Source organism: Archocentrus centrarchus, chromosome 23, assembly GCF_007364275.1.
Source record: "Archocentrus centrarchus isolate MPI-CPG fArcCen1 chromosome 23, fArcCen1, whole genome shotgun sequence".
NCBI classification, from domain to species: domain Eukaryota; kingdom Metazoa; phylum Chordata; class Actinopteri; order Cichliformes; family Cichlidae; genus Archocentrus; species Archocentrus centrarchus.
Window position 1 is genome coordinate 1,138,396 of NC_044368.1, and position 13,857 is coordinate 1,152,252.

The window sequence follows — 13,857 nt, forward strand, 5'->3', positions numbered from 1 at the left end:
ATCACTGCCATCATAACCACCCTCTGCCTTCACATCCTGTCATCAGTAACAGAGATAAAAGCAGGAAAAGCCTGGGACAGACAACAAGGTCATGTTTGTTTTCTGAATTTGAGGAAAATGCTGCACCTGCTGCATTTATGGGCACAGAGGAGCCTCACTGGTCACCTTGTATCATCATTTCTGTAGGTCTGAATTACTTGCATCAACCTGAGATCTTTAGTTTGACTCTTACACTCATGAATTTAACCTGACACAGATCACCTGGAAGGGTTTGAACTTCCTCCCCATGGTAGTTTTCCAAAATAAAAGCCTCTAAAAGCGGCCCTACGGGAGTAAGTCATGAACACACTCTCACCTGCACTGAAACTCTTTGTTACTGCGGTTTAAAGTGTACATTTATTAGCTAATAAATATAACTGGTTAACTGACAGCAGGGCAGTGCTCAGCTCCTCAGGGCTGCTACAGAGGTGCTCATCACACATCAAGCTGAGGGAAACTATGATGAAGATGAGATCCGTGCATATTTTTATTCACCGTCAGATCACTGGTGCTTCAAGATAACATAACGAGGAAACCTCTCTTCGGTGCAAGCTTGGGTGGCTCTTAAAAGAGCCTTCAGATGCATGGACACATGAGCTTCGAGGCTTCCTCCCTTTTGAATTTAACGGGCTTCTTCAGCATCTTCTCCGGCCTCAGCGGCCTTCCTCAGCCGCGGATACTTCTCCCAGCGCGGGTTCCTTCGACGCCTACTTGGCTTTTTAGCAGGTTTGGGTACCTTAAACGACCCAGAAACCCCGGACCCCTTGGTCTGGATCAGAGCCCCTTTCTTCACCAACATATTAATGGCGCGTTTGACGAGGAAGCCGTACTGCTCCACGTCGTAGCCCTGGAAGCTCAGCGCCTTCTTTATGGCGTAGTAAGAAAGGCCTTTGCGGTCCTGGGAGGCAGCCACGGCTCTGTACACCAGCTCGCTGACGGCGGGGCCGCCCTTCTTCTTCCTCTTCTTCGGAGCTTTGGCCGGAGTGTCTGAGCCACCGGGCGCTTCTGCGGCGGGTCCTGTCATCGCGCTCAGTCCGACCCTCTTAATTATAGTAATAATTTGAGTACACAGCCAAAGAGGGATTTTCCGGGAGAGACAGGAACTTAAACACACCATGAGAACCGTGGAGACTCAGCCCAGCCTGCTGCTCGCCCCCGCGGCGGGAGCACGCAGACACTTGTGTTTTCTCTTCACCAAAAACTGCGTCAAAAACACGTCTGCCAGAAACCTGGAGCCTGAAATTGGACCGAGCCGATAGCGAAGAACCTCCTCTTCACAAAGCAGCTCTCTAAGCGTTTGCTGCTTCTCTACATTTTACTCGGGACGGCCTTAAACCTCCCTGCGAGGCACCGCTTCGTGACTTTCCCCTGACTTTTCTTATTGTAAATGCTTTAAAATGCACAACAAACCGACCCAAACGGGTTAAACAGCGAGATAACATCCTCCTGCAGAGACCTCCTGCAAAAACACCGAATTTCTGTTAATAATGTTTCATTAAACTGAGGCTTAAACTGCGTCTGCAAACACACTGCAGCTGGTGGAGGAGGCTGCTGAGCTCCACAGTGTTTTACCTAATTTATCACTTTATCTTTATCAGTTTATGATTAAGACAGGCTTGGATTATAGATATTAATATGTGAAATGTAAAAAACACATAAACCTATGGTTTCAGCGGCCTGTTTAAAACTAAACTCTACATCAGTTTAATAAACAACATCCTTGTTCACTGACTTTGATAAATATCAGTGGAAACAAACCAATTATTCAACTTAACTTCAATATTTTACTACTAATAATTATATATTAACAATTAACCGTGTTTATATAGGAGCTACAGCTCTTTCACTATGAAATGTATGAAGTGAGACACGCCCACTCTAAAAATGCTCAGTACTTCCCATGTTAGTACAATACTTGTGAGTATACACTTTACTTTCACACCATACTATAAGAAACATGTTTGAAGCACAATTAAACTGCACCTTATTAAATCTGCAGCAGTATAATTGAACCGGTCTGCAATAAATCAACCTTTATGAAGGTTAATGATCAGTTTTTGTTTTGTGGTGGTGTTGGGCCCCAGTGGATCATAAAAGGTCCATTACAAACACCTGTGGCTTTACTTTCATAGACAGCATAAAGAAATATTAAAATTATACATTTGAGCTAATAATAAATGGTTTGAGGTTTGTCAGGGTCAGTCAGAGTACCAGTGCATGCTAACCATTGTTTAGATTAGCTGTGATGTAGAAATGTGTCTTGTGTTTGATTTCGCTGGTTAAAAAATGACCAAAGAAGGTAAAAGATCCACAGCTTTACTGCACGAGGTCACATTACTGAAGCGCCCCGCTACCCCCACCCTGAAACACCGCACGACCCCCAACAACCCTGAAGCACTAAAACATTTTAGTCCCAAATCAAATCAAAGCCCCTCCATGAACTGAAGTTTTACCCCAACAGAAAATTTGAGTTTTTAAACTAATTTTTACAAACCTAAGAACAATCTGTTTAACTGATAAAATGGCCATTTCATGAATTCAAATTAACTTCAATATAAATAAATTATATCATTTTCATGTATTTATATTATTATGAATATGCAGTTCTGTGTTAAACAGTTAAAAATCCAACCAAAAATAGTAAAATACCTGTGAAAATAAAAGTGTTGCTTTAATTTTATTTATATAATTATAACACTGAACCACCACCAGGTTCAAACCCAGCTGCTCACACCCAGAGAAGTCTTAATATTCAAACTCACTATTTTGCAGCCATCATTCAAAGCAAATCTAGGATTCATAGAAACCCTTTAGATGTTTGAGCCTGTAAAATACTGCAGTCAGTAAAAATGCTGAAACATTTCATTTCTGCAGTCTTGGAGCCACTGACAGGTTCGTGCTTAGGAAGTGAGTTTTCTGCCAGAAGCTTCCACTGGGTTAACATAACTGTTTAATCTGTGCGTGTTTACATGAACATTTTCAGCTCTGGGTGTTTATCTGTGATGAACTTGTGGTGTGCTGTTGGTGAGGATCACAGTTTGGGCTCCTCTGGTATGCAGTGAGCTGGGATGTTGAGCCTGGGGGGCTTTGGTCTGTCTGAGAGCTGCACTGGTGTTAGATTTGTGTTGGATTTATCAGTTTTCCACGTTTCACACAGTCAGAACTGATTCACGTGTCATTAATTAATGAAAATCAGCAGTAAATTGAAGGCACACAGCACATGGGGTTAGTAACTGAGCCAGTTTCCTCCGCCACCTCCTGTGTGTTTGCAGGCACCAAAATAACCTCAGTTTAATGAAAACTGATGAGACGGAGATCAGTGTTTCTACATGAGATCTACGAACAAACATGTTATCTCGCTGTTTAACTGCTTTATGTGGCTTTATTTCAGGTTTTAAAGCATTTAGAAGAAAAATCTCGGAGAAAAGACACGAAGCGGTGCCTCACGCCGCGGCGGATAGGAGAGGTTTAAAGGCTTCCCAAACAAAATGCAGACAACTAATAAAGTTTATAAAGCCTCCCCGTGAAGAGAAAGTTCTCCTCTATCGGCTCGATTTTAAATCTGTCTCCAGTTTTACCTTCAGGGGTTGTTTTAATGCAGTTTTTGGTGAAGAGAAAACACAAGCGGCAGCCTGTTCCCGCTGCTGCTGCGAGCAGCAGGCTGGCTTCAGTCTCCACGGTTCTCATGGTGTGTTTAAGTTCCCGTCTGTATCGGGACATCTCATCGTCTTACTGACAGCCATGGCAGAAGTCGCTCCCGCAGCAGCACCAGCCCCCGCCGCCGAGGCCGCCCCGGCCAAAGCCCCCGCTAAGAAGAAGAAGGCGGCGGCATCGGCCAAGGCCACCAAGAAGTCCGGCCCGTCCGCCAGCGAGCTCATCGTGAAAGCCGTGAAGGAGTCCAAGGAGCGGAAAGGGCTTTCTCTGGCCGCCATCAAGAAGGACCTCGTCGCTCGCGGCTACGACGTGGAGCACAACTCCGCTCACGTCAGGCGTGCCCTGAAGAGTCTGGTCCAGAAAGGCGCGCTGGTCCACACCACCGGAACCGGGGCGTCCGGATCCTTCAAGGCCGCCAAGCCTGCTGAGAAGCCCAAAAAGGCAGTCAAGAAGCCCGCGGCGAAAGCCAAGAAGCCGGCGGCAAAGAAAGCACCGGCAGCGAAGAAGCCAGCCACCGCCAAGAAGCCCAAAGCAGCTAAAACCACCCCGAAGAAGGCCAAGAAGCCCGCAGCGGCAGCAGCAAAGAAAGTTGTGGCCAAGAAGGCAAAGAGCCCCAAGGTGAAGAAGGCTGCTGCACCCAAGAAGGCAGCAACACCCAAAAAGCCTGCAAAGAAGGCTGCTAAGCCCAAAGCCGCAAAGGCCAAGAAGGCTGCCCCCAAGAAGAAGTAAGTCCACCTCTGCTTCACCGCAACCAAAGGCTCTTTTCAGAGCCACCATCTGTTCCTCTGAGGGGAGATCTTCCTGCTGATCACCGGCCTCCCCATGCTCCGTGTCGGCTTTATCACAGACTGTACGGGGGGTGCACACTGCTACCCCGCCACCCCCACACCCCGGACTGTAAATATCCACGTTTTATTTTAAAGGCTTGTAAATATGCTCTCTGCTGTGACCATCTTAACATGTTTGTGTTGATGAATAAAACTATTTTTACATCAGCAGTGACTCTGTTCCTGTCAGTGCACGATAACATCACGTGACCGGTTCATTCATCACTCGGTTCAGTTTATCAGAATTTATTTCCAGTTTTCTTGTAGCATATTTTGAATTAACTGAATTATTAAAAGGAGTTTATTTGAAGCTGGTAATAAAAGGAGCAGTGAGAAACTCTGAGCAAAGCCAGAAATATTTAGATTCAGTATGAATGTAGTAGCTGCGCAGACTCAGACTGACCTCACATCTGTGTGGTAGTTAGTGTGCTTTTGCTGCTCACATTTTTATTCTTATTTTTAGTTGGGAAAATTCTGTCAGCAGGCAGAACGTGAAAGCCTGAAAACAACTTCAATAATAAAAGAAAAGCTCAGTGAAATAGAAATAAATAGAATTGAGCTGTAAAATCCTAAAGATTTGATCCCGATTTTTCACTTGATTTCATATTCTCCGGGTCTGTGTAGGCGGTCAGTGATTGGGTGTGATTTGATTACAGCTGTGTGTTCAGCCCCGATAAGCGTCCAATGAGCTTTGAATCTGACGCGTCACTTCCTTATCGCGACTTTTGATTTTCCCGCTTCAGCAGAGGAACCGTCGATCACGTGTACATGTTGGGCCAATCAGCGCTCTCCGCGCGCCGCCTCTGGGTTTATAAGAGAGGTGACCGCTGCGTTTGAACTCATACCTGATTTCCTGAAAAAAGGAAGCTGAAAATGGCCAGAACCAAGCAGACCGCCCGTAAATCCACCGGAGGGAAAGCTCCCAGGAAGCAGCTGGCCACCAAAGCTGCCCGTAAGAGCGCACCAGCCACCGGCGGCGTGAAGAAACCTCACCGCTACAGGCCCGGCACCGTGGCCCTCAGGGAGATCCGTCGCTATCAGAAATCCACCGAGCTGCTCATCCGCAAGCTGCCCTTCCAGCGCCTGGTCAGGGAGATCGCTCAGGACTTCAAGACCGACCTGCGCTTCCAGAGCTCCGCCGTCATGGCTCTGCAGGAGGCCAGCGAGGCTTACCTGGTCGGCCTGTTCGAGGATACCAACCTGTGCGCCATCCACGCCAAGAGGGTCACCATCATGCCCAAAGACATCCAGCTGGCCCGCCGCATCCGCGGAGAGAGGGCTTAAACTGACCTGAGACCAGCGTATAATCAAACGGCTCTTTTAAGAGCCACAAACTGGGTCTGAAGAGCTGCGGTCCTGTTATAATAATCTACACAAGCACTCGACGATTGATACAAAATCTATAAAGTCACCTTTATTTGAAACATGTTAACAGCACGAGTGATAAAATGAGCCTCTAGTGTTTTAAAACCTGCGGGTAACTGAAGTATTTTGTGATCCGAAATCGCTATAAAGTGTTTCAAAGGTATTTTACAGCAATAGAAACATGAGTATCAGCGCCGGGCGCTTGATGGCATCCTCCATTTTGATTTGGGGCACGAAGCCAGAAGGGTCCTGACAGCATCACCTTCAGCCAGCTGCTGGTTCTACAGGAGAGCCCATGCTGGGCTGGTCCTGACATCATCGGAGGTATCCGGTCATCCGGCCTCAGACCGTCAGCACGCCGGTGCTTTATGGGTAGAGTCCGCGCCACTGACGGCAAAATGACGGAAAGTTATTTCGTTTAAAAACATGAGCCATGCTGGATTCCTGCAAACTAAACCATGCTACCGCCATTTTGATTTGGGGCATGAAGCTTGCATGGCGACTTGAAACCTCGACCAGGTGTTGTCTGTTTTGAATCGTGTTACTTAAACGGCTCTTTGTGTTTATTTAGGTCTTTGTGTAACACGATTACAGCATGAACAAAGGATCGCTCTCAGTAAGGTGGGTGGCTCTGAAAAGAGCCGTTGTGTTGGGAGGTCAGAGCAGATTTAGCCTCCGAAGCCGTACAGAGTGCGGCCCTGCCTCTTCAGAGCGTACACCACGTCCATGGCGGTCACGGTCTTCCTCTTGGCGTGCTCGGTGTAGGTGACGGCGTCACGGATCACGTTCTCCAGAAACACCTTCAACACACCGCGGGTCTCCTCGTAGATCAGGCCGGAGATACGCTTTACACCGCCACGGCGAGCCAGACGGCGGATGGCGGGTTTGGTGATGCCCTGGATGTTATCGCGGAGAACCTTACGGTGGCGTTTGGCGCCTCCTTTCCCAAGCCCTTTACCTCCTTTTCCGCGTCCACTCATTTTGTCAGACTGACTGATGCAGAGGAGGCGGCGTGGCGCGAATTTAAATCTGTGCAGCGGACGTGTTAGAAGACAGCCAGCCAGCCAGCCAGCCAGCCAGTCCGAGCTCGATTTGAGGACGTAATAGAAAACAGGTTTTGCCATTGCGCCTTATTATCGTTTCTCATTGTGGATGAGGATTAACTGCTGGGAATTGTTACAGTAATTAATAATATAATCATAATATAATAATATATATAATATAATATAATTAACAATATAATCAATAATAATAAAAAACATTATTATTATTATTATTATTATTATTGTAGGGTCTTTACCCACAATACAAAGCGCCTTGAGGCGACTGTTTGTTGTGATTTGGCGCTATATAAATTGAATTGAATTATTATTATTATTATTATTATTGTTATATTATTACGCAGACCAAGCTCTTGCTGCAGAGGTACAGGGACTGAATGGGCCAGACACCCAAACCAAGCAGCTGTTTAACCGCCTCAGTGACCTCACCCTGCACAGCTGCCCTTCCTCACCTGCAGTATCACACAGCGTCACAGCTGTTCTTATATCTAAGGTCGTCTGCGATTAATAAACCTATAAATCCTGTAATATTCCTGCTCAAACACAAAAACACACAACTTATTATTGTAAAATCACGCATGTTTTTATTTGTTTACTGAGAGAAAAGTTATTCAGTGAAACTGGATGAATTTGATTCAGTATTATAATAATAATAATAAAGACTGAATGATGTCACACATGAGCAGATTTAAATAGTTGATAGTTCAATAAATTCAATAAAGTTTGGTAAATTTAGCCCAAACATCAGATCTGAAAGGATTAATACTTTGATCATTTCTCACTGAGCTTTCGCTCCCCTGAAATGTATTCCTGTGAAAACCAGCCTGACCAGCACATTAGTACAATCATCATTTTCATGTGTTTGATTGGAGCTGCTGTACTTGGTGACGGTGTGCGTGGCTCCCTGGGCAGCAGCAGCCTCACGGCGGTCCAGATCTCTGCGGAGCTGATGGAGAACCTGATAGAGGAGCTCATAGAGAACCTGATAGAGGAGCTCATGGTGGAGCTGATAGAGGAGCTCATGGTGGAGCTGATAGAGGAGTTGAAGGAGGAGCTGATGGACTGAGTGTTAAAATAAATGGTCTGAATATCCCAATCTCTGATTAAAAAGAATTATTTTATTATATGTTATTCTTGCATGAGTCACATATCCTGTTTTCACATTTCCTTTCTAAGTGTGTTTGTGTGTGACGTGTTCATGTGTGCTCAACTATGCGTATGTGCACAAACACACACACACACACCAGCATGCACACACGAGCTCAGAATGACTGACAGAGACTGATAACTGTTAAAGTAACATTAATGTGTTCTTACACACCTGTCCAGGTGGCCCCGCCTCTCGCCCTGTCACACCTGGACAGACCCTGATGGAAACTGTTCATCACAGACAGCACGTCTGAGACGGAAAGGTCAAAACATCCAATCAGGGTGCAGAGGAGAGGGTGATGATGAGCCGAGAGGCCGGAAAGCTTTCGTTCCTTCAAGAACGTGTTTTAATCTTTGAATGAGATTCGAACATTAAAACAATCAGCCTCACGTTTATTAAATGAAAATGGTCCTTAAAAAGAAATTAAAACTCGTTTCAACAGAAATGTCTCTGTTTACCTCTGAGTCTGATCTGAACCTGGCTGATCTCAGAACACGTGGGACAGCTGATACCAGAGCTGCAGGGCCTGAACTTTATTACAGCCCATCAACACAAAAGATTAAAACAGCTGCTGTCAGTCACAGATTACCTGAGTTCACCTGCAGGGCTGCTAAATTCAGGAGAAAAAAGGGGAAAAGCAGTTTGTTAGTTTTTAATGTTCATGTGCACGTTTGTTAAAGGTCGTGTGAGAGCTGTGCTGGGTTAAAATGAAGGATTCAGGCTCCTGAACAGGTCACTGTGGGTCAGTGTGATGATGATGATGATGATGGTGATGATGGAGGCAGGTGACTGGGGGCTGATGAGGGGCACTCAGCTGTAATTCATTACTGTCATTAACCCTTTGATAAGCTGAGTTTGAACCTCCCGATGGAAACCATCATCACATCAACAGCAGCTGATTATGATATGTGTACGCAGCATCGTGTCCTTCACCTGCTGGATCTCACCTGTCCTTCACCTGCTGGATCTCAGAGGCTGTGCAGAGATTTCACTGTCAGAGTGTGTAGCCTCTTACAGGTGAGTCTGTTTCAAATGCAGGAAGTTCATCAACAGCACCACCAAGTGGAGGAACAGTGAAAAGCAGGCGAGCAGCAGGTTCCAGTTAGTTTCTGTTTATTTCATAACTCTTCTGCATATATTATCAACAGTTTAACAAACAGGAATCTTGAGTTAAAAACACGATGTAACATTGATGGGATGAGGTCTAACATGTGAAACACTTAAATCACTTCTACACACAGAAACTTTTGGCTTATTCAGACCAGTTTGGCAGCGCTGTTTTGGGAGACGTGTCAGTAAAGGTTCTGCAGCTTCACACGCACACACACGGGAAACTAAGTCCACTACTGCCGGTACAACACAACACCCCCGGGTGGGTGTGACTGTGGGGCTGATGCAGTCAAAGTCATGCACTAAAAAACTTTGCAGGTTTCCAACAAACAGTCACTTTTTCAGACGTGCTGGAAAACGTCCAAAAACGTGGGAGCAGCGAGCACCAGTTTGTGCCTCCGAGGGGTTCAGCATGAGTGCAGATAAAGAGCTGCCTTTCAGTGCAAGCGGACTGCTGCAGACACTGATGCTGGGAAACGTTTCAGTTTGTTTGGTTTAAAGCGGAGCAGCCCCACGTCTCTGTGAGCTGTGACATGTTCACCCATGAACCCGTCATGTTTGTGCAGTCACTGGTGTGGGAAGAAGATGGCTTTCAATTGATTGTAATTTTTTAATCACTGCATCGTGATGCTGTACAGTGCACCATGGCTAACAGCTGAGATACTTTGGGTTCACACCCTGCATACAAACCATGATTAATGACACGAGAACCTTTGAGAACATCTGTCACAGGTACAGGACACTGTAAAGGTACGAGAAACTCAAAGAACCAATCTGTCATTTTAGTCGCTAAAATAATCAGAAATACTGCGTCAGTGTCGCAGAGAGTGTAAAAGGTGGACGCAGCTTCAGGTCTGGAAGGTGAATCCTTAAACCTGCACTGTTTCTAATGACCAGCAGGGGGCGACTCCACCTAAGTGTGATTGTATAGAAATCTATGAGGAAATGAGCTTCCTGCTCAGCTGATCTCTGAGCTCAGGAACCAATCAGTGATGTCACAGTGGCTACGTCCATATTTTATAGACCAATCACTATGCACTTAGATCTGGACCAATCACACCTGAACCTCAGAGTTCCTCTCGTGCACAGACAGACCCTCAACAGGCAGGTCTCCAAGGGTGTCCAGTTGCTATGGTAACGATGTCTGGAGATGAGTTATCACCGAAGGTAACGAGCGCTGATGATGTCAGCGAGGTCGTGTCAGCGTAAAGAATAAAAAACTGGAGCGAGTGCAGTCAGAGTTCACAGCACAGGTATCTGTACCAGCTCTTTGGCTGCACACCTTTACACCTGCTGGATTGTGTGACGTTTGCTGTCCACGTACTTTTGGTCATATACTGCACCACCTGTGGTAACGCCCCCACCTGTCCGCTATAAAGAAACACCATGTGAAACAGGTCGGAGAACGAAGAGTCCCTGAGAGGCACAAACTGGATCAGGTGACGCGCTCACAGATCTAACCGAGTGTGTGTGTGTGTGTGTGTGTGTGTGTGTGTGTGTGTGTGTGTGTGTGTGTGTGTGTGTGTGAGAGTGAGGTATTAGGAGACTAATGCAGGATGTTTGTAGGACTTCAGGTAAGGCTGGACATCAGTGAGGAGCACAGTACAGGTTAGCAGCTTGGAGGGTTCACGGTTCACAGCTGCAGAGAGCAGGGCTGAGACAGTAAAGCAGGAAGTACTGTAAACTCTCAAACACGACCGCGTTTCTCCCACTTCCTCATCTCTGTTAACTCGTGGTTGTTTCACAGTAAAAGCCTCCCATTAATTAGACGTCAGTGCAGCAGGTACTCAGGTGTGCACATCTGAGTCATTAATGAGCGACGTCACTTCGTTCCAGCTGTGGAAACAGCTGGTTTACCTCAGCTTCAGAACTTATTTGTCTCAGTTTAACGTCACAAACATGAAAATCAGAAATAAATCCAAATTTGGTCAAACTTAGTGTCCAAGTTTCAGGCAGGGCCACATTCAGAGATGGGACTCAAACCTGGAACCTGGTGTGGCAGCACGGAGTGAAACACCTGCTCCGCCTAATTTCAGGGCGATGGGCTTTATGAAAGGCGTGAATGTGAACGCCTGTTTTTGTGTCCGGGCTGGAACATGAAGTCATCTGCTGCACACCTGAGGACCAGCTGAGGACCAGCTGAGGACAAACACGCTGGACGACGGTGAAAACGTGGAACGTTACCTCGTTTTTAACGTGTGGCTGTGTGAGAGTCAAAGTGAGCAAAGCTTTAAAGACTAAATAAACATTAGCATTAAACTGCAGTTTGTTGGGAACGGCTGCAGGTTTCCCCTTTAACTCCTGTTTTTTCCTCCTCATCATCTTTGTGAACTACACCACAGTCTGCATCTGACTCCAGCTTTAATTTAGCCTGCATGAACACAACACTCAAACCCAGGAATGCGTTTTTCAAATGGAAATAATCTCGATTTTTAGACGTTTGCTCAGGTTTGCAGCTCCCTGATCGGGCGTAACTTTGGGCCTTCTCACTGTGTTTTTGCAGCATGGTGCAAGTCATCAAAAATGACTAATGAGAGTTTATCCAGGGAGCTGAATGTGACACAGAGGTCTGACTCGTCCTCAGGTTTACAACCCTCTGACTGACAAAGACGTCACCATCGTTAGGAGCCGGCTGACGAGTTTCCTCGATCCATCACAGCAGAATTTCTCTGTAATGAGCTTTAAGTGGAAACACTGAGACGTGCTCTCTGTCTAAGAGCTCTCAGGCTGTTCCTCATCACCTCCATAAACAGATGCTTTATAGAGAGATGCAGCTTCTGGCTCAGTGAGGAAGTCTCGGCTCAGCATCTCACTGATGAGTTCACGGTCTTCATCGTTAGTTTGAAATCCTACTGAATGCAGCATGATGTTCATTTTGATGCTCTTGGTCAAAACTGGAGGCAAACAGAACAAGTTTGTAGCCAATGAGCATGCAGTACTGTGCTGGTAATCCGGGGCAGTGCCTCCATCACTTCCTCCTCATGAAGACTTTGCACATGTCAAACGTGGCTGTTGCCTCTCAGTGACACCTCACACCTGACGCAGGCCTGAAACCCAGAGCTGTTTCAGGTTAATCATCACATTTATGAAGCGTCTGAGGGACGAGAACAGACTTTACTGAGCTTTTAGGGCGGGGTCAGAGCTTCAGACAGGTTTACTTGGACTCTAGAGGAACCACACGAGGATCCACCAACCTGTCAGGTCAAATCTGTTATTAATATGATTTTTTCATTGATCATAAACCTCATAAGAAAATTACTGAAAATTACACCCAGTCACAGTACAGTGAGTGGGTGGTTGTGTTGTGTATCAGCGGCCATTAAAAATGGTTAACATTAACTAATCAACGTTTTTTTTCCCCGTTTCTCGTTTTTGTTCCACAGCCATCGTTTTGTGACGTATTTGAGAGTTTACAGTAGTTTCTGTCTCATTTGTGGAGAACACACTCATTCATGTTTCTCTCTACAGGCACACGTAATCATGCCACTTAAAGTTGTTTGACTGATATGTAGGAGGAAGTACAAAATAACAGCTAGAAGAACAGGCCACACAAAGGTAGAGAATACTAAATACTTCGGATCCAAGCTCCCGAACGAGCAGGAAACAGCTAAGATGAGCTGACGTGAGGCGCCGGCGGCCCAAACTGTGAGACCCTGAATGCGTCCTGCTGCTCGGGACCCTGGTGTGTTTGAAATGTTTGGTCCGTTGTTATCTGAGATAGGCTATGGTTTTGGCCCTGGTCACAGCAGGAAGGGGAGCATTTAAGGAAAACTAAACTTCCTCTTTTCCAACAGCCGAGCGCCGCCTCTCCATTAAAATGTGTTTTGTTCGTATCCTCTCATCTGTCTTACACCGTTTTAGAAAAATAGAAATCAGGAGAACATCATTACAAAAATAAACCGAAAAGTTCGCCCAAAGTCTACATCCACACGACAACTTCACATAAATATCGATGATATTGCACAGCAAGGGATTTCTTCAGATATGAAGTGTATCACTGACACGATTTGTAGATAAAAAAGAAGACGTGGGATGTTAAAATGATCGTTGCATGTCCTGATGGGTTCGATTGTTATTTTTTCTGCAGAGCGACAGCAGCACGATCCCAGGCCCTCCTTCATCAGGCAGATATGTCCTCTGAGTCCTGCTCCAAAGAAAAGATGAAGAAGAAAAGCTTCAGAAGTATCACTGGTGAGTTTTGGTTGAAGGCACAGAGTTCTAAAAAGGGTGGATGATGCTGATTTTCAAGTGCAGCAGCAGGTTTTCCGTTGTTTGCGTTTCCTGATGGAGGGGATTTCTGCGGTCGGATCGACTCTCCTGATGGTCGGAGGGCAGGGCTTCAACTCTCTGTGGAGACACAAACAAGAGGACAGGACAAGGAGTCAGTGTGAGGAGAAGAGCAGGTTAATAAAGGTGTTCCAGATCAGAGATCAGCAGATGTTAAATTACTGCCAATGACCAATCAGACTTCTGGAAAATAGTGTCAACATTCCTGGAAGATCCCTCAGAGCTCAGACAGTCAGAGGGTCTAAAGCAGGGATCCTCAAATCCAGGCCTCCTGCAGGTTTTAGATGTGTCTCTGCTCCAACACACCTGAGTCAAATATAGAAGTCATTAGCAGGACTCTGGAGAACTTGACTGCAGACTGAGG

General features: G+C 45.9%; 5 protein-coding genes across 6 annotated transcripts in view; 2 read left to right on the forward strand and 3 right to left on the reverse strand.

Annotated features, from left to right (window-relative positions):
* Positions 1-13,857, reverse strand: part of LOC115773688 (potassium voltage-gated channel subfamily A member 1) — a 148,944-nt gene that overhangs the window by 101,249 nt on the left and 33,838 nt on the right. The window contains exon 2 of one of the 2 annotated variants that reach the window (XM_030720560.1): positions 12,891-13,553. The exons of the other annotated variant lie outside the window; for it this stretch is intronic. The gene's annotated coding sequence lies outside the window, so the exon portion shown is untranslated. Of the gene's footprint in view, positions 1-12,890; positions 13,554-13,857 lie in introns of those variants that run through there. 2 annotated transcript variants of the gene reach the window in all.
* Positions 475-1,105, reverse strand: LOC115773694 (histone H1-like). Its single transcript, XM_030720567.1, has one exon. The coding sequence runs from the start codon at positions 1,061-1,063 to the stop codon at positions 662-664; it is 402 nt and encodes a 133-aa protein (XP_030576427.1). The 5' UTR covers positions 1,064-1,105; the 3' UTR covers positions 475-661.
* Positions 3,771-4,688, forward strand: LOC115773691 (histone H1.10-like). The gene has a single exon (XM_030720563.1). It carries the CDS (start codon positions 3,781-3,783, stop codon positions 4,420-4,422), a length of 642 nt encoding a protein of 213 aa, XP_030576423.1. The 5' UTR covers positions 3,771-3,780; the 3' UTR covers positions 4,423-4,688.
* Positions 5,382-5,929, forward strand: LOC115773692 (histone H3). The gene has a single exon (XM_030720564.1). It carries the CDS (start codon positions 5,394-5,396, stop codon positions 5,802-5,804), a length of 411 nt encoding a protein of 136 aa, XP_030576424.1. The 5' UTR covers positions 5,382-5,393; the 3' UTR covers positions 5,805-5,929.
* Positions 5,965-6,866, reverse strand: LOC115773696 (histone H4). The gene has a single exon (XM_030720569.1). The coding sequence runs from the start codon at positions 6,863-6,865 to the stop codon at positions 6,554-6,556; it is 312 nt and encodes a 103-aa protein (XP_030576429.1). The 5' UTR covers position 6,866; the 3' UTR covers positions 5,965-6,553.

Bases quoted from the DNA above. Each gene is read 5' to 3' on its own strand.
- LOC115773694 (XM_030720567.1), bottom strand. From the start codon at position 1,063: ATGACAGGACCCGCCGCAGAAGCGCCCGGTGGCTCAGACACTCCGGCC.
- LOC115773691 (XM_030720563.1), top strand. From the start codon at position 3,781: ATGGCAGAAGTCGCTCCCGCAGCAGCACCAGCCCCCGCCGCCGAGGCC.
- LOC115773692 (XM_030720564.1), top strand. From the start codon at position 5,394: ATGGCCAGAACCAAGCAGACCGCCCGTAAATCCACCGGAGGGAAAGCT.
- LOC115773696 (XM_030720569.1), bottom strand. From the start codon at position 6,865: ATGAGTGGACGCGGAAAAGGAGGTAAAGGGCTTGGGAAAGGAGGCGCC.